We start from the raw sequence: 19,869 nt of genomic DNA, 5'->3' as shown, positions 1-19,869 counted from the left end.
TCTCATAATTATGAGATAATATCTCATAACATCAACATAAAATCTATGTTTATCTCATAATTACGAGAAAAGATGTCGTAATTATGAGATAAAATGTAATTACAAGATCAGGATCTCATAATAATGAGATATCTCATAATTACAAGAAAATATCTCATAATTATAAGATCTTTTCTCGTAATTATGAGATAAGATCTCAAAATTATGAGATCTTTTCTCGTAATTTTGAGATTCTGATCATGTAATTATGAGATCAGGAGTCCTAATTTTTTTATTCAGTAAATGCAATGCTCTTCCGTTGATATGCTCATTAGGCAAAGAAATGGTTTTCTGAACTGTTTATGAAGGGTTGTAGTTTGGTTTGTTTGGTTGGTTTTAGTGGGATGTGATTAATGATTTATCGGAAATGTATGTAAGTAATTCTTTTGCTGGTTCTTCACCAATTCATAATTGGTTAAGCTGTATTTGAGTAGCATCAACCTGTCCAGAGACAGGAAGGAAATGAGCTTTGTCTTGCTAGAACCTGGTACCATGCAGCTCTTCTTTTAAAAGATTTATTTAAAAGGTACAGTGACTCTGTGTCAAATAAATAAATAATAAAAGTCTTTTTTTGGATTTATAAATATATTTTTTTTAGAAATTGTGACAATTTTAATGCTGAAAATGAACTTAGAAAACGTTCTATATTTGAACAAGTAAGTGGTCCCAAACCCTGATTCTCAGTGTCCACAGTTCTGCTTGTTCCAGATGTTTTCTTCCTTTAGACCACCTGATATAAGAAACATAAAGTTTTGTTACCAAGCTTCAGTAACCTGACTTCATGTTGAGGAGACAGTTCAGACACCAGCATCAGGGCTGTTAAAGCAGACCGAGGCAGTTTTTAAACATAGTGCATCTCTTAATAAAATCAGGCTGTGTTTGAACTTTGCTTGTGAGTTGGCGTGAGCATGCAGCCAAGCTGCTGCTGCTTAGAAAAGCAGAGGCTCACTTTGGATCAAACTTTACTGCTGCTGTTTTTCTGTCAAGAAGGAGAAACTGTAAAAGTTTTCTGCTCAGTGTCTTACTCAGGGGCTGTACTTTGACAATAAATATACATTTACAAAGCTAGGGGAGCATTAGAGCAGATAAAACGTCTGCTGAAATCAGTTTTGTTATTTTAAAGGCTGATCTGTGAACCGTCACATGCTCTTCACTCTCAGAGTTGATCATTCCCACATGAGAGACCAGGTCAGCTGCTTTGGCTTTGGTCTTTTTTGTTCAAAGTGTTTGGGACTTTATAGGCTCACATCATATTAGTTTCATCCATGAACAAGTGAAAATGGAGGCAAGTTCGTGTTTATTTGTCATTCTGTTTTAAATGTTTACAGTCTGATAGCTGCACAACCATCTGCTCCTGGTCCTGTGATGAACTCATGACTTGTTGGGAAGGTGAACAGGATGAATCAGGAATTAGAAACTTTAAAACAGTCCTACTATAAACCGGAGCACTGAGTATTACTGATGTTCTGATCTTTAAGGGGACTTTTGTTTTTTGTTTTTTACTAGAGGATAAAACCTGACTTTTTTTTTACACTTCAATTTGCTACTTATATAAATTAATAGGATATATATTTGATATCTCACTAATGGTGCTCTTTGTTCACCAGTGTGCCAGAGGAGGGAAAAACAGTAAAAGAGGCTGCGACAGAAGGGATGGAGATCTCCACAAGATCTAAAGGTAAAAAAACACAGAGCAAACTTATTTTTTTAAACAAACGTCCAAGTGTGCCAGTTTGTGTAGAAACACGTTTGAATTTATGTTCTGTGTTTTTTATATGTCCTAGTATTTTACTGCTTTCAGCTTAAGGTTAGCAAAATGAGCCGATTTTCCTACATTTATGCTTTAAGAAAATCATTTATTTACTTTTTTAAACTTTGACATTTGTGTGTTTTAGATGCTGGGACAACAGAAAGGACGGCCCAAAAGCGAAAGATTTCCAGTCCATCCCACTCGTCTAATGATCACTCCTCTGCTGAAACCTCGCCTTGCTCAGTGAAAAAGAAGAAAAAGCCAGGTGCCGTCAGCAGCAAGGACCAGGTACCGAGCTCACCCTAATGTTGCAAAGACATCTGAGTAACTATTAAAATACTATTTTGTGAGTTTCTCTTTTTCTAATTCAAGCTACTTACATTAGACTGTGTTTTTATTTCTTTGATGCTACATGAGGAACAAATGCTGATCAGTTGTGATAAATCAGTTTCAATGTGAAGGATAAGTTGACTAAAACATTATTGTGACTGGGCCTTCAGAGGCAGGGCTCAAATGGTTTTAAACATGCAGATGAAGAATAAGAAGATGAAGATTAATGGATGTGTTGAAGGAGGATATTTAGAGGGTTGGTGTGACAGAAGAGGTAAGATGGAAGCAGATAATACCCTGTGGCGACTCTTAAAGGGAGCAGACAGGAGTAAAAGTAGTTGTGGTGTGATGTGTGGTGGTGTTACTGATTAATATCATTTTCTGACTCATTATTAAACATCTTCTTGTAGTGAAACTAAACAAAATCAATCTAAAATTGTTCATTACGCTTCTTTTTATAAAGTGATCTGAAGTGCTTCAAGTTTACGCCTGTGTTTTCTTTAATTTATAGAAATCCGCAGTTAAAGTAATAGATATATTTCAATATTTTTTACCAATATATTTTCTGTGCTTCTCTGTAAATGAAGCTCAGTAGGATGGAAAGAAAACATGAACGTTGGTTGCACATTCCATTTTGCTAATTTAACAACCACCTTCTGAAGCTGATTTAAACTGTTTGCAACAAAAATGACCCATACATGTCAACCTCTTTGTATAAAAAACCTCAAAAATCTGTAAATTTTGCTAAAAATCTGTACAACTCGCACCCGCAGGTGTGTGTGTGTGGGGGGTGGGGGGTGGGGGGGTCCGTCAGCTGCGCACATGAAAGCGCCTGCTGCGAAGCAGGAGGAGAGGACAGCGGAAAAAGTTCAAAACTTATTTCTAGCGGCAGAACAGGTTGGAAAATGGCTATGTGATGTTATTTATTGTTTTTAAATCATCCTACAGGCTCTGACATGTTAGATAAATTTGAAAATGAGGTTTTGATAAAAATCCGTAAGAGTTGAAAAGATCAGAGAGATTGCTCTATACGTCCGTATACCTGCAAAATGATGTAAAATCCTTATGACTTACGGACAATCCGTACAAGTTGACGTGTATGATGACCTGCAGGAGCACACACCGCTGCACATAAACAAACACGCCCACAAAGTTCTGACCAATCACACACCGACAGAGTTCTGACTGTGGGTAATGTATGTACAAGACAGGTGTCAGAGCGATAAGATGTTACACCATTTTCATTACACAAGACTGAAAGCAAGATGTGAGAGTGGACGTATGAATCAGCCTTTAAGTCTAATATCATAAGCCATGAGATATGGCTGGATTTGTCTTGCTAATCTGGATGACCTCTGGGAAATTGGTCCAAATCTCATATTTATCTGTTTAAGATTTATTGACATTTGAAAAAGGAAACTTCAGACATATTTGGGTAACAGGATTTCCCAGATGGTTTTTAAATAGCTTTCGGTTGCAGATAATGCAACGGAAATTAAAGCTTTTCACCTTAAAGTCATCAGTAAATATTATTACTGTTCATAAAAGTGCTTCTTCAACCAGTGATCTGCCTACACTCAGTAAAACATACTGTTGGATTTACTTAATCAATTCATGAATGTAAGTGTAATGCAACTTTTACATTTTCTTTAAAAATAGATGTGAAAGTTGCTTTACATTTACTCAGCTCACTTGAGTGGAAATTGTCTCTCCTGCCACCAATATTCTGCTGATTGAAATCATTTCCTAATTTGTGTTTCTTGTTTCTGTAAACAAGTCTGTTGTTGCCTTTCTTCTTCTGTCTTTTTATTTTTATTTTTGGTGTTGCTGAAATCAAATTTTAGATTTTTTTCACGTTAAAAAAATGTTGGTCAGCAAATAAATGATAATAAATGATAGATAAATGTTTGAATGAACAGATTAAACATTTAAAAACATTTATTTCTGGAAATTATACTGTAACATTTATTTTGATATATTTTGAAATACATAAGTCTCAGATCATTTGCAACTACTGGTACATTTTATTAAGCTGTTAAGTTGAGTTAATTATTAGTTTTTAAAGCATAAAATAGAACACTCTTCTGTGACTAGGTGGTGGTTTGTGTTGCACGGTTGTTCAAGAAACACTGAACATTTTCTTGCATAATTGATGAACTAGTAAAAAGTATTAAGCTGATTAAGGCCATTATGGAGGCAGACAGTCAAATAACAACTGAACTGAACAGACTGAGACAGAATTATGACTGCAATATTTCACCAGCAAGACAGACAAAGGGATGACAGAGATCTGACAAAAACTAACCAGTGACTGTACAAACTGAGAAATAGCTTCCTCTTTGCAGGTGAAACAAACAAACAAACAAACAAACAAACAAACAAACAAACAAACAAACAAACAAACAAACAAACAAACAAACAAACAAGCAACAGCATGAATGCAAAGAACAAAAAATACCAGATTATTTGCAGATATTCATTTTTAATATGTTCACAAACCAAATCCACAGAGCAGAACACATTTACAACTAGACATGGGTTTTTACGATGTAAAAACAAGTGTGCATTGCCTTGTAGCATGTCATTGCAGCATGGCTTTGCTTGCAGCAGTGGACTTGCAGAATGAAATGTGAGCAAGTACAAATGTGTTTTCTATACCAGCCTGTGCTTGTCAAGTCAGCATGTGTTTGTAATGAGGATAGTTGTGTGACAATATGAAGTTTGTAGAGATTTTCTGTTAAAGTTGCTGTTGCTGGGTTTCGAACCCTTGATCTCCCACATGAAAGCCCATGGCACTAACCATGAGACCATTAGAACGAGGCCAGGGTTTGGTTTGTATGTATGCAGAAAGTGGCCATATTGCCAATGTAATGGTTGTTTCTAATTTGAAAAATATTACAACAATAAAGCAATATTTGGACAATATTATAGTAATACATCAAAATACAATCATATTAGTATTGTAAACCCTGAAGTATTGAAATTAAATATTATTAAACTATGGTGCAGTACTGAGTAGATACAGCAGGGGGCAGTATTGGACTAATACAAGGCTCCATTGACTCCCACTATAAATTATTAAACATTAATATTTCAAAAACTATAGGTTGTACAGGCACCAAAAGACATAGCCATCATTTGGCACAGGAGCTTTACAAATATATATTACAATGGCAGCTCTAGGACAAAGTATGCAGGAGGAGAAGCGTGCCAAAGTGGAGATGACTTGGATGAGAAACGAATCACAATAGTGTGCATTGCATTGGCAATGCACACTGATCAGCCTTTTAAAACAGCTTGTTAAAATCCTAAACGTCAGCATGTTTGTTTGGTGTTTGCTCAGTTTTTTATGTTGTAAGACGATGAACAAACCCAAGAAGAACATCTGTGTTTGTTTTTAGCTCGTCAGATAACCTGAGTTCACCTTTTAAATAAAAAAATAAAATAAAAAACACACACACTGGATATGCTGAACTTGGTATAAATTTGTTTATTTGTCCATAAACATAACAGAAAGAGACTGTCAAATGGTGTGGAAAAGAAAATATTGTATAAAACATAAAACAAGTTAAGAAAAAGACACATTAAAAAAATTCAGTTAAATGAAAAAGTTAGAATTGATTTCACATTTAGGTGAATTTATGTTGTTTTGTGAAACTTCTCAGCATCTGTTATGATTGGTGTCTTTGTTATTGTTTTGTTCCAGTTTTCTGTCTTGTCATCTGTTTTCTTCCTCCTGTCTGCCTGTGCTCCAGCCCCGCCCACTCACACCTGATCCTCATGTATCTTCCCCAGGTGTTTCTTGTTTTAGCTCATTAGTTTTCCCTTTGTATTCTGTTCAGTGTCTTCATTGTTCGTCAGATTCTTGTTTTCTGTTTGATGTTGATGTTGATGTTGATGTTGATGTTGGTGTTGGTGTTGGTGTTCATGGACGGTGTTGGTGTTGGTGTTCATGTTCATGTTCCTGTCCAAAGCTCTTGTTCTTGTTTGCTGCCATGTCAGCACCTTTGTTTTTGTTTTAATAAATCACTTTTTTGCCACCTCACTCAGTTCTGCATCTTGGGGTTCAAACCAACCTAGCTCAATCATAACAGCATCAGCTGCATTTCAGATGCAGGTTACTTTTAATAGATTGTGCTGATGCGCTGGTATGGATTGCATCAACATAAAAGAATAAAAAGACATGGTTGGGCTCAGCACTACTTGTTCTGTCATATCCTGAGGCCTGTTTAGTCTTGTTTGGTTCACTGAGCAGACAAGCCTCCTGCACTCTGTCTGTGCAACAGTCAGTGTTAGATTATGATTCTACTACATCAGTGGTCATTTAGCAACCCTTGAAGTTTTGCTTGCCTCTTTTTGAGCTCCACATCCTGGGTGTTATACGTTTTTGTAGCTCAGACTGATGTACTAAACACCATGAATGGCAGCCTGTTCTTTGAGTTTTATAGTCTGTATTTTTGTGTAATTAAACCTCTCAGCTTTTGATCAACATTTTGTAATTTGAGATGTTTTGTTTCCTGGTTTTATCAAGTGAAATCCTTGTCATAACGTGAATATTATTAGTTCCTAATGTGCATGCTGACGGAGTGTGAATCTGTGCACACTTTGATTTGTTCTGTCTTACTGGGAAAAATAAAATAAAATAAAATAAGATAAAATAGCAACTGATGAATTTTGGGATAATGCTCACAGTAGAGTGTGATAGTTATTAGTTAGCAGAACGCAAACGTCTTTGGCAACCCTCCAGGATTTTACAAATGAAAGACTCATCATTTTCCTGCCAGAAACAATGTTGATCCTTCAAATGTTAGCGTAATATCCCCGCTGACTTCCTTTGTGTTCTGCTGGTGTTGTGCCAAAATAAGCAACCCTTCTATCAAAGCCAGCCTACTCACAGGAAGCAATTAACACAACAGTCTGGGTCATGGTTTTCAAATTGTTTAGCTTCCAGCACAAACAATAACTTTGCAGAAACTTGCGACACCAGTTTACATGTGAAATTTGCTAATAACTCTGTTAAACATGGGCATAATAAAATTATAAACAAACCCACCTATATTTATCTGTGATTACCACTATTAGTTTTTTATAAGAATCATGGTAAAAAATATTCCATTAGCAATTTATTTGTATTTAAATTGATGTCTTAAAACCATATATGGGGGACCCCGCACTTAATGTTTCATTACACACAGARGGGTCCTAACACCAGCTTTGGTAACTACTGATCTAGAGTCACATCTAACACTGATAAATCTGCCAATTAATCACTTATCTAAATAGACAACAAACATCATCATTTCAAAAATYAATAATTCTGTTGACTTTCAGTTTTGCTTTTAGCTGATTTAATATTAAATTTGAGCTCTGAGTTGAAAATAAAAACTTACAGTTATTATTTTCCGATTCTTTGTTGATAAAGCAAATTTTACTTTCTCTTGCTTTAAATGCACAACATATTTGTTAACATCACCACCCTGGTGTGTTAGGTTGTCCTTTACAGAAACACGTGTAGGTTTTTCCATGTTGAGTCAAAATGTTTGAAGATGAGCTGAAATCTGGGAGCTGATGCTTTGAGTCTGTATTTTGTGTTGTTGATACTTTGTGCATGTCTGCTTGGCTTCTTTGACTTGTCACCTGACTTTGATCTTCCCCAACTTTGTGTTTCTTTTGCCTGTGTTCCAGTCTGAGCTCAGACATGGTCCCTTTTACTATGCGAAGCAGCCAGCACTCACCACAGACCCTGTTGATGTTGTACCGCAGGACGGCAGGAATGATTTTTACTGCTGGCTGTGCCACCGCGAGGGCCAGGTGCTCTGCTGTGAGCTCTGCCCCAGGGTGTACCACGCCAAGTGTCTCAARCTACCAGCCGAGCCCGAGGGCGACTGGTTCTGCCCCGAATGTGAGGTACTAACCCTGAAATGTGACAAGTTTTTACTGCTGGAAAAAATAAAGTCAAAATCTAATCTGTTCAAATAATTGTGAGTATGGACGTTAACAGCAAAAACATACAGGACCTTTGAATGTTTTATATTTTTATGTAATGTAAATTAAATGTTCTTTTCCCTCTWATGTCTTTCAGAAGATAACAGTTGCTGAGTGTATAGAGACTCAGAGCAAGGCCATGATGATGCTAACGATAGAGCAGCTCTCTTACCTCCTAAAGTTTGCCCTTCAAAAAATGAAACAACCAGGTGTAAGTATGGTGTAACAGCTGTCTGTCTTGGGTRAAATGTGTTGAAGCAGGCAGGGTTTTTATAGCTGGAGTGCTTTGTTTCTTTTTGGTTTTCATTTTAAAATTAAACACCTGCACCAATGCTTTAATATAAACTGACGCTGAAATCGCTTGTGCAACTAAAACACCTCGGTTTGTGTCAAATCTGCACCTTGAAGTTCACCTTTCAGTCCAGCATCAYGTGTATATATAAATGATTTGCATGCGACGATTGATTTGCAGTAACAGAACTAATCAGGTTTGAATGTGTTCTAACGGGCCTGTCGTGGCTGGAAACCAGTAAACATGCTAGCTGGTGGTGAGCATACAGCTGCCCCTCTCACTCTCTTTCAGGATCATCCGCGCTTGTCATCTCGCTCCCCACATGCAGCTTCCTCGCAGAGAAAGACTTTTAATTGGGTAATCAATTACATCACTAACAAGACCCCGTCATGATTTCTTTCCTTCACTGATTTCTTTTTTTCTTCTTCTTTTTTTTTTTTTCCCTGAAGCTGCAATTAAAGATTTTTACTGGTTTGGGGGGAGGGGGGTAGCATGTTGGTGTGAAGTTGATGGAAAATCTGTGAGCTCAGCTTTAGTGTTTGTTTAACTTTTTGTTTTGTTTTTGTCCTGTTGACTCAACTCAATAGACTGAACCCTTCCAGAAACCTGTGTCTCTTGAACAGCATCCGGATTATGCAGAGTACATTTTCCATCCTATGGATCTTTGCACACTTGAAAAGGTAAACTCAAGGCTGTCACATTCATTTAAAACTAAATATAAACTTAAAACAAAAAAACTAAGGACACGTGTTTGGTAGAATAATTCTTTGTTGTAACAACCCATGAGTCTTATTCAGTTGGAAAGCCTGTTAATTTACATTTTAAATGGTGCCACATTTGTAAGGAAGCATTTGTGGAATGAACAGTAGAGTTGAATATGTGGACTGCACACATGAAAAATTATCCCAATCTTTTCAGCCAAACAGCTTTTTTTTTGTTGCTATTGACACATTTTGAGCTTCTGGAGCTGCCAATCAGGGGAYCAGTACCAGATTTATTGCCAAAAGCATTGTTACAACAAAGATATAATCTACCAAATACAACATTCCTTATTTTGTGTGCTAAGCAAGGTTAACCACTTGAATAACCTTTGCATATTTTTTCCACTGCAGAATATCAAAAAGAAGATGTATGGATGCACAGAGGCTTTTTTGGCCGACACTAAATGGATTTTACACAACTGTATTATATACAATGGAGGTAGGCTGTATCTTGTGTTGACAACAATAACATTGTTGTGGAAATTATTTATTTAACAAGGTACAGAAATATGTGTTTTAAAGGATAAAGTTGCTTCACAGGTCTGAGTTGTTTATTGCGACACAAAAATCAGCACAAAACCATCACAGTTCTCAGTCAAGATGTGTGCTGACAGGCAGTCCTAATGACCAACTGTACTGTTTAACATACAGGTGTTATTTTAACAATCACATYATTCCAGGTGCTGTTCTGGACCAAAGTAAAATGAAAGTGATAAATTACAGCAGATTTTGTTCTGACCAAAAAATCCCTRTAATAAAATAAGAACAGGGTAAAGACAATAAAGCTGATGTCTTTGGGTCAGTAAGGCATATCATAACCTATTTGGCCTAAATAAGAATGCAAAAGGTATTTTTCCATTACATCTCGTGCTAAATTTTTTAAAAAAGAGTTGCAAGATTCATATTATGTCACAATGTACTGAGAGCATTGCATATTTAAAAAAACTTTAGTAATTAAAATCAATCAAAAGTAACTATTATCCGCAATACTGCACTTCACCATTAATAATTTTTATTAAGGATATAATAACCTGTAAGTTTTTAACTCTGTTTTTATTCATTTCAGCCAATCACAAACTCACAGCAACAGCTAAAGTGATCGTAAAAATCTGTGAACATGAAGTAAGCAAGCACYGTCTTTTTTGTTGTTGTTGTTTTAGGTTTTATTCTCAGTTATTCTTGCCTTCTTTAACATTTCTACTCTTTTGCAGATGAATGAAATTGAGGTTTGTCCTGAATGTTATCTGTCTGCCTGCCAAAAGAGAGACAACTGGTTCTGTGAGCCTTGTGTAAGCTAGCTGAGTTACCTGAAGCTTCATGACACCAGTTACTTATATACTTACTTCTAAAACAAATCACCAGAATACTTGTTTGTCTGCAGAGTAACCCACATCCTCTTGTGTGGGCCAAATTAAAAGGATTTCCTTTCTGGCCTGCCAAAGCGCTGCGGGACAAGGATGGACAAGTGGACGCTCGCTTCTTCGGCCAGCATGACAGGTATCAACTAAATTTGTACCATGTACCTGCACTTGAAGGATCCTATGTTCTTGCCTTCTTGTATGTGGTAGCTATWTCTATAGTGAAAGTATGGAGCAAGTGGAAGAGAGCCTGGGGAGGTGAAAGTATGCTTTGCAGAAGAGGAAATTCAGTCAGCTAGCACAGTTCGAGTGGTTTTTCATTACACCTCACTAACAGCTCTAGTAGGTGGGGTCATCGTAAAGTTGGGCGGTCCCAGAGTCCGAACGGTAGCTGTGTTTCCATCAAGGTTTTTTAATGCGCATTTTGAAGTATTGCATCAGAAAAGGTGAAGGAAACGGCATGATTCGAAAAAACTTCCTCTAATTCGCATCAAAGTTGATACGCTCGTTTGAGGTGGTTTTTGGGTTTTTCAAAAAAGAGTTGATGAACAAAAAGAGAGTTGGAAACACATTTTTCGAATCAGGTCTGACATAGCGAACATTTACCTCACACGTTGACCAGCTGTTCCTGCTGTCTGTCTGAAACCGGTCCCGGTACCAGAGCGACTGCAGCCATGACTGCAGCTGGAACCTCATCCTGCTGTCGGCGTATTCGCAGTTACTCCCGTAATGTGAAAATAATTGCATTTCTTTCTCTACATCTCCCGACCACATGTAAAATCACAAAAAGTAGTTGATGACAGAATAATTACAACTTTCCCGACAGTAGCAACACATTCCTGATAACTTCTCTCCATTTCCCTGAGATGCGACTTTTACTTCCTATTTACTACACGCATGCGTCTGACGTAACTGATTCGCTTCAAGCCAGTTGATGGAAACACGTCTGATTCACATTTCTTTGTTTTTTCCTTTTCGCGAAATTTTAAAAATTCGCTCAAAATTCGAATTAAAATTGGATGGAAACACGGCTATTGACACCACACGCCTTACCAGCTGGTGGGGGTTATACTTCATTAAGCTRTTTGCCAGCCACYRTTAAACATAGAAGAAGAAAACACTGAAAAGATATACAATACAACAACGGAGGACAGTGTTRTTWTTGCAAATGGCAGACTGGGYTGTTAWATGAGGGTAGCTCTTGWGATGCAACCAGTGACTCCATCCCCTAACCARTTAGTGGCCGACAGTCTTCTGMCGTYGCATTTTCAGGCCAGCACGGTACACYTGCAMCACARCAAAGTTTTCAGATCCTTGCTAGTGGAAAAACCTTGGAACCGTGATGAGCCAAGTCGAACCATGCTGTAGAGACGCTRGTGGAAAAGGGGCAAAAGAGAGGCATGGTTGAGATAGTGTGGATGTGTGCTGCCAGGTAGGATGAAGAGAGGAAGACCACAGAAAAAGGTGCATGGACGTAGTGAAGGACGACAGTTGGTGTGACAGAACAAGACAGGGTGAGATGCAGGCAGTTGATTTACTGAGTCAAAAAGAAAAAATAAATAKGTCCTCTGGATGGGTTCTTTAGTGAAACGTYACGTCTCTTGTCCAAGAGACTTCTTCAGTCCGATGAGTCCCATCCGGAGGACCTACTTATTGTTTCTTTTTGATTTTTTCTACCTGGATTACTGAGATGCATCATGAGATTTACTGAGTCCCTCGAAGCAACAACCAAATAAAGATCAACACATGAAGGTGTATTTTAGACTTGTGACATCATTTTGTTTATCTTTCAGGGCGTGGGTTCCTTTAAACAACTGCTACCTCATGTCTAAAGAGATTGCCTTCTCCGTGAAGAAGACCAAAAGCATCTTCAACAGTGCCATGCAAGAAATGGAGGTCTACGTGGAGAACATGAGAAAGAAGTTTGGAGTGTTTAATTATGCTCCCTTCAGGACACCCTACACTCCTGACAATAACTTCCAGCTGCTTCTGGACACTTCCAACCCTTCTTCCACTGCCATTAAACCTGARAAACAGGAGAAGATCAAGTTGTCATTTGACATGACCGCATCCCCCAAAATCGCTCTGACCAGAACCGTGCTGCCTGGCTCAGAGGTAAGAGGGGGCACAACAGGACGGCAGCCCCCTCAAGGTGATGTGCCTCGCTCCCCCATGAGCACCAACTCATCTGTTCACACAGGTTCYGATGGGGAACAGGAAAAAACAGAAGACAAGTCCCAGGCAAAAAGTGCTAACAGTCAGTACAGCACAGGAGAAGAGTCTACTGACTGTACAGGTACAGAAGAGTTCACTTTGATGTGTCATTTACTACTCAAGGTGCACCTTGAGGTGTAAATGACAATCAAATGAAACATAAAAATAAAAAATTATAAGTTTGCAGCAAAATATAACTTGGACAGTGTACCCACATCTTGCACTCCAGAAGTTTATATAGAAGAGGTTTGTTTGGAGATTTGGTGTAAAAAATTTGTAGCAAAAACTGCGTACTTTTCTGGGAAATGATTCTTAGTTTGAAATTCTAGTACTTTGATAACCCTAACCTTAAATACTCTTGGCCTGTATGAATGACAAATCTACATATTTATAATAAACAGATGTTAAGTAGTTTAAATAACTATGTTTAATACATTATCAAAAGAGTTAAAATTTCGGAAAAATACACTGTAAATATTTTGAATGTGCCTGTTTTGTGTTTGCTTGTAATTATATCATAGCATGTTTTAATTCAGGGCTATTCAACTAAATTGCTCCGGAGGCCACAGGTAATACAGATCAACAGCTGAGGGGCCGAACATCCAGCAATTAAAGTCATTATGTAAATAAACCATGTATTACAAAGATCTGTTACCTTTGAAATAGTATTTCTTTTGCTGTATTTAATCATGAATACAACAATTAGAATCCTATAAAAGTAGTGATAATTAAACAATATCAAAAACAAAAAGAACACATTATGCCTCATATTTGATACAAATATTATTTTAACATTTCTGACTTGCCAAATTTTTAAACCAATTTATTTTCACTTTCATAATTTTATCTTCAACTGATTGTAATTTTATCTGTCTTGAGTGTTCATTAAAATGTTTTTACCAGCTTCTAGCCAAGATTTTGATGTTTCTGTAGATACCAAACATGTCTATRTCTAACTAAAAGAAATCATAGCAAKTAAAGTAGAAAACCAAGGTTTTGGGCTTAAGAGATGAATGAACCAATTGACGGGATGAATTCTGGTCACTCCAGCCCGCGGGCCGCCAGTTGAATAGCCCTGTTTTAAACCCTTTTCAAAAACTTAAATACAAAGTGAATATCTCCACTTGCTCATTCTTACGTGTGTCCTTAAGGCAATTCCCTGGACATCCCCAAATCTTTCCAGTCCCAGTCTCCTGGTGTCTCCAAGCAGGAGAAGACACCACAGACAGGAAGCATTCTAAACCTGAATCTGGGTAAATACTTTACTCTTTCTTAAAATAACAAAAATAGTTATTGGTGTTTAGTCTTTTTAATTAAATAGAGATTGCTGCAAAGATCTGAAACACAAACCTTCTCACCTGCTGAAGTTCTTGAAAACTTTGATTCTCAAAATTGTTTCAGATCGAAGTAAAGCTGAAATGGACCTGAAGGAGCTGAGTGAAACAGTCCAGCAGAAACAAGGAGCCACACCAAGCCTCACCTCCCCAAAAAGGCGGATCAAGAGTCGTTTCCAGCTAAACTTAGACAAGACAATTGAAAGTTGCAAAGCGCAGCTTGGTTAGTGACAATCCCAAGAACTTTCTTTGTAGCAATTCTTTCTTGATAAACTTTTTGGTTGCTTTGCCTATTTGATGTCTTCTTGACTTTGTTGATGAACTAGATAGAACGATCCTGCTCTGTATTGTGACAGCTCCTTCTTATTTTGCAGGTATTGATGAGATTTCTGTGGATGAGTACAAAGGTGTGGACCACAGTGACTCTGAGGACTCTGATAAATCGGACTCCAGTGAGAGTGAGTCTGCCAGCGATGAGGAGACAAAAACCAAGGGAGACCAAGATACTTCACCCACTAAGGAACCTCAGAAGGAGCCTACCAAAACGAAAGCAAAAGACCAGCCTCTCCCAAGCCAAGCAGAGGATCATAAAACTGATTTACTTGAATCCAAGGAACCTGCAGCAGATGATTCCAGTGCAACACTTCCTGATGGCCAAGCTGAAGAGAACTCAAACACAGATTTGGAAAAGGATAACCCAGATATGACCAAAGCWGCTCCGGGATCACCTGCTGCCAGAGAAAAGACTCAGGTGAAAGAAGAGACGAGGCAGAGCGTGGCGCTTGAGGACTCTGACTCAGAAAGAGAGCTAGTTATTGATCTCGGAGAAGAACAGGGTGGAAAAGAAAGGAGGAAGAGCAGAAAAGACAGTAACGATTCAGCAGCTGGAAAATCCGAAGGTAAGCGTYGCAACAGTCCACAATAAAAAGTGAAAARCTTATAAAACATAAAAATAATTCAKTTTATTTTTTCTTTGAAGGTAAAGCTCCGTCAGTTCTTCCAAACAGCACAGCCACTTCCACACCCTCCACTGTAACACAGCCTATCGTGGCCATTCCTGTTACTATGGTCACCCTTACCGCTTCCTCCCCAGCGACAATAAGCCACGTGTCCCTCTCCAGCAACACCACGACACCGTCGTCTTCCTCCTCAGCCTCCACCACACCYACGTTGAAGAAGCAACGTCCTCTGCTGCCCAGAGAGACGGTGCCCGTGGTTCAGAGAGCCGTGGTGTGGAATCCCACCGCCAAGTTTGAGACCTCGTCTCAGAAGTGGCACATGCAGAAGGTGCAGCGCCAGCAGCAAACCCAACAGCTTGTGGTGGCCCCCCACACACAGGAGTCATCTCCCAGGCAGGGCCAGGCTCAGGCAGCCGGAAAYGGCTCCACGGCAGCCTCATCGTCCTCGTCACAGCCGTCTTCCCAAAGCACACGCTACCAGACCAGACAAGCTGTTAAGGGTAACTATTAGGGTTTTGGTTAAACGCTTCACACCGTCCAGCTACTTGTCCTAATGCCGCTGGTGTTCTTGGCTCTAGCTGTACAGCAAAAAGACCCTCCATTCAGCACGTCTGCAGCTGTCACCGTGGTGTCCAGCAGTCCAGGTTCGAGTTTAGGCGCAGCTGCTACATCGTCACCGGGGTCAACAGATCCATAYATCCCCACTGCCTCAGCAGATGTGGCTGCAGACATCGCCAAGTACACAAATAAAGTTAGTTCCACCTTTTTTCATTGACCCWTACTTTATGCTAAAGGAAAAGTCTGAAGAGTCATTTCACAGCAGTCCYTGTTRGCTAGTTGTTTTATTGGATGAACCWTTGCTTTTTATGCCTTTAAAGTGTTCATATGCTTTCAAATYCTTCTTTTTCACATTTAAATCTTTCAGTTGGGGTCTAYATAAAGTGGAAMTGCAATGCTTTGATCTGAATTCCCCCTCTTTGTAACTGCAAAAGCCCCTCTTTCACCTCTTTTCTGAGGTGTGTCTTAGGTCARCTCATTTTGAGGCTGGTAAAGATCAAATGTGACCCATCACATCGAACYGAGGATTAAGTCTCAAAGTGGGAGAGATGGGAAAAATGTTTTGATTAAAATGTTTGCAATGATTGAATTTTGTTGAAATATAAAGAACAAATGCCTTATCATAAATAATGTAAATCACCTGTTTGAAATATAATCCTAGAACAATTTTTGAAGCACTTTTTTGAGCATTAGCAAGAAAAAAAATGATGATTTTGAGCAAAAATGCCTTGAAATTTTGATATTTTCCCTGTCACCTAACAAGGCTTTTGTTTTTTCCCAGCGAGGAAATCTCAATATTCAAATACTATTTTTATAATAACTTAAAAAAATTCTCAATAAAGATACATAAAAATAGGATCMAGACCAAATATTAATGTATTATTGTGATTAACAAGACATATTAAGTCACATGTCAGGAACCATTCCTATCAGGATGATCCAAAATGTAGCTTTTAAAGGCAGTAATATTGGAATTAGGCCTTTTTGACTAAATTTGGATGTGATGGGTCACAAATATATATTTTAAAGACACATTTTAKTAATAAAAACTTTGATATTTTTCAGATAGTGGATGCAATCAAAGGGACAATGACTGAAATCTACAATGACCTCTCTCAGAATACTTCAGGGAACACAATTGCAGAAGTATGTGTGTAGGCTTCCCCAAAAYGTCTCCAAAATTACTTTATGGTGACACTTTTTAAAAATTCTGACATACGTTTATGTATTTCCTACAGATAAAACGACTGAGAATTGAAATAGAAAAATTGCAGTGGTTGCACCAACAAGAGTTGTCAGAAATGAAGCACAACCTTGGTGAGAAGATCATTAATCAGTTGGAAAAGATGGACCCCCTCCCCCTCAAAAAAAAAAAAGATGTCACAAGTTTGTGTTTTTGGTCGGTGCTTGTGTTGTGCTCCGCAGAGCTGACGATGGCGGAGATGAGGCAGAGTCTGGAGCAGGAGAGGGAGAGGTTGTTGTCGGAGGTGAAGAAGCAGATGGAGCTGGAGAAGCAGCAGGCTGTGGATGAGACAAAGAAGAAGCAGTGGTGTGCAAACTGCAGGAAAGAGGCCATCTTCTACTGCTGCTGGAACACCAGCTACTGTGATTACCCCTGTCAGCAAGCCCACTGGCCGGAGCACATGAAGTCCTGCACTCAGTCAGGTAACCGTATGTGTCAAGATCAACACCACTGAGTAAAACTGATCACATCTGAGACATTGCTTTTTTACAGCTGTAATATATATATTAACATTTTCTTTTACTCGTAGCCACAGCTGCACAGCAAGAACCTGAGGCTGAGCCAACAGCTGACCTCCCAAACAAAGGTCAAGGGCAGAATAGCAGTGTCCCAAATTCTTTCAGAGACACACCAATTTCTGCATCTTCAGACAAGGATTGTGATACGGAGAAGACCGCTGACAGTGTTGCTGTAACTTTGTCGTAACATGAATCTAAGAAGTAAATTAACTTTGTTTTTTTTAAATATATAGTTGCAAGTATATGTCCGAGTTATTCTGTTCAAGAGCCTGTTTTAAACAAACAACTCAGATGTTTTTTACAGTTCTCTTTTGGCCTTTACAGGCTCTCATACTGCCTCTATGTAAAAAGGTAATGGTACAAGACAAACAGCATCTCCAGAGAGGGGAAATTAAAAAAAAAAGATGCTATATGCACAACTAAAGCTGTTTGATTTAAAAACCTAAGAGCATGCACTGGCGTTGTAAAACATACACAATTATAAAACAGTTAAAAATTAGAAAAATGTAATCAATGTTACTGAACCATCTTAAATGTAAAATAGATATTGGACTGCTGGCAGCAATGTCTGTGAACTACCTGTTTTGTATTCCTTGTTTTTGTTTTTCCAAATCTTGTCTGTTGTACACTTTAAAGGAAGCTATAAATGCATTTTAAAACCAGCTGTCTCAATGATTATACTGGGATTAATTCAGTTATTGTGCAATCTGTGAGCAAAAATTTGACAATTGGCCTTTTTCTGACTCTGTTAACGTAAAAAGCATTTATTTATGTGTATATTTTGATTTTCTGAATAAACAAATGTATTTATTGCCCAGAACAGACCCACACGCCCAACATCAGCATTGTTGGTGCAGTTCTCCTCCCGGCCAGTGGGGGCGCTCCAAAACAAACATTTTCCGTATCAGTCAGTCAGCCATCTGCCGCAGTCAGTTAGATCCAAGAGGAATGGAAAATGGAGGACTGAYCAAAACGAGGGCACGTCGTCAGTATTTTAGTATATAGGTGGGTAGGATAAAACACTGAATGTTCAAATTACGTGTCATTTACAGTTTGTAGGATGTAGTCACGGTCCAGTGTGTGCAGTACTGCGTAGGTTGTCATAATGCAGGTTTTAGCGTTGAGGCGGAATCGCACACTTGATGTTAGCTGTTTCGTTTTATATGTGTGTATTTGCAGTCAAAACGTAATTTGGCTTCTCAAATTAATCAATACCCGTTCGGTTGAGCAAATGTCTAATATAGTTTCCTTGTAGGCTCTGTGGCTTTAGTTTGATTGAATACCTAACAATGTTGAATGTAGTACTAGAAGGATGTGGCCTTTAGCTTGCTAACGAGGTTAGCTKAAGCTTGCGCGTTGCAACCTTCACTTCTACGCTGCTAGAAAAAAAACCCCCACCAACTTTGATTATAAAGACGAATGATGTAAACTCTCATCGCTGGTTCACGTTATATAGATAAGTGATTTGTCTTTTTGTAACAATTGGCTCTGTTGCGATAGCGTGCGTATGCAGTAAGTTTACCATATCGAACAGGTTGGTGGTTTGGCGGCGGAATGTTTTGATCATTAGTTGAATCGTTTAAGGAAGACGAGTCAATATTTATCTTGCATTTTATTGTTTTGCGGTTTACTTGACAACGTGCTAATTTTATTGATTTGCACGTGCTTAGTTCGCGTGCAGGACYACTGAGTTTTGAAGGCCGTGTGCAGATTTTTAATCTGGAGCATTAACTACTGAACCGAATGAGGTCTGTTTCGGTTGACATATCGAACACGAACTTTTCCCTTTGAAGTAGAATTCAGAAAAATTAGTAGCATTATTATTTCTGATTTTGTTGTTTTACCGCTGGCCCCTCCCACATTGGAGGCACCCGTTGTCCTCGTTCACGTGGCGCGGAGTCGTGACCGCATTTTTTTAATCCCAGGCAGTGTTTTTTTTTTATTTATTTATTTTGTATGTTTTACCTGCAGCAAAGTAAATGCGAACTTAATGTAGAATTGTGAATAAACCTAATGTTTATTTTTACTATTATACTATGATATTATATAATTGGACGTCTCTAACATAGTTTTTTATGGTTACTAATGTTGTTTACTCCAAATATTTACTGGTGTCAAGCCACAAATCTTTTAAAATAAATTTTCATCATTTTTTTGTTTGTTTTTAACTTTGTATGTAATCTTGGGAATCTTGAAACCAGTTTGGTAGTTCTTTAAAACAATAAAATTGTAACCAAAGTTATTTTTACATGTTGCATCTGTTTGTCTGTAAAGCTCAGACTCCTTAGATCATTCTTCTTTTTTTGTGTTTCTCTGACAGGTTCCTCAACCTTGTACTGATGATTCATTATTTGATGCCAGATTATCTGAGATCACATTTTCACACCCGTTGCTGCTAAATTGCAGGTACATGCTGTTTTTTTAAATCTGTACAAAATTTAGAAGAATCCAAGTAGACTCATTGRGCCCCATGCAAGAACATGTTCATATTCTTMTCCTAAATTTCTCTTACTTTTTTCGTACAAAGG

At 38.2% G+C, this 19,869-nt stretch overlaps 2 protein-coding genes across 7 annotated transcripts in view; both read left to right on the top strand.

The window, feature by feature from the left end:
* zmynd8 (zinc finger, MYND-type containing 8) overlaps nt 1-18,003 on the top strand; it is a 20,413-nt gene extending 2,410 nt beyond the window's left edge. Inside the window, exons 2-21 of one of the 2 annotated variants that reach the window (XM_014017722.1) lie at nt 1,647-1,717; nt 1,935-2,077; nt 7,805-8,026; nt 8,202-8,315; nt 8,688-8,753; nt 8,984-9,076; nt 9,509-9,596; nt 10,224-10,279; nt 10,369-10,446; nt 10,539-10,654; nt 12,309-12,811; nt 13,881-13,982; nt 14,131-14,286; nt 14,438-14,962; nt 15,043-15,522; nt 15,601-15,773; nt 16,646-16,726; nt 16,819-16,897; nt 17,006-17,245; nt 17,353-18,003. In XM_014017722.1, coding sequence (XP_013873176.1) covers nt 1,693-1,717; nt 1,935-2,077; nt 7,805-8,026; nt 8,202-8,315; nt 8,688-8,753; nt 8,984-9,076; nt 9,509-9,596; nt 10,224-10,279; nt 10,369-10,446; nt 10,539-10,654; nt 12,309-12,811; nt 13,881-13,982; nt 14,131-14,286; nt 14,438-14,962; nt 15,043-15,522; nt 15,601-15,773; nt 16,646-16,726; nt 16,819-16,897; nt 17,006-17,245; nt 17,353-17,528 — 3,516 coding nt within the window. In that variant the 5' untranslated portion in view covers nt 1,647-1,692 and the 3' untranslated portion in view covers nt 17,529-18,003. Of the gene's footprint in view, nt 1-1,646; nt 1,718-1,934; nt 2,078-7,804; nt 8,027-8,201; nt 8,316-8,687; nt 8,754-8,983; nt 9,077-9,508; nt 9,597-10,223; nt 10,280-10,368; nt 10,447-10,538; nt 10,655-12,308; nt 12,812-13,880; nt 13,983-14,130; nt 14,287-14,437; nt 14,963-15,042; nt 15,523-15,600; nt 15,774-16,645; nt 16,727-16,818; nt 16,898-17,005; nt 17,246-17,352 lie in introns of those variants that run through there. The other variant, XM_014017723.1, reaches the window with a different exon arrangement.
* A 157-nt stretch (nt 18,004-18,160) lies between these two features.
* LOC106524075 (death-inducer obliterator 1) overlaps nt 18,161-19,869 on the top strand; it is a 26,022-nt gene continuing 24,313 nt past the window's right edge. For 2 of the 5 annotated variants that reach the window (XM_014017719.1, XM_014017717.1), the window contains exons 1-2: nt 18,162-18,346; nt 19,662-19,747. The gene's annotated coding sequence lies outside the window, so the exon portion shown is untranslated. Of the gene's footprint in view, nt 18,347-19,661; nt 19,748-19,869 lie in introns of all 5 variants that reach the window. The other 3 variants (XM_014017718.1, XM_014017720.1, XM_014017721.1) reach the window with 2 other exon arrangements.

Source organism: Austrofundulus limnaeus, unplaced genomic scaffold (genome assembly GCF_001266775.1).
Source record: "Austrofundulus limnaeus strain Quisiro unplaced genomic scaffold, Austrofundulus_limnaeus-1.0 Scaffold175, whole genome shotgun sequence".
NCBI lineage: Eukaryota > Metazoa > Chordata > Actinopteri > Cyprinodontiformes > Rivulidae > Austrofundulus > Austrofundulus limnaeus.
The sequence above is the reverse complement of the archived record's forward strand: the minus strand, read 5'-3'. Positions and strand labels throughout refer to the sequence as shown.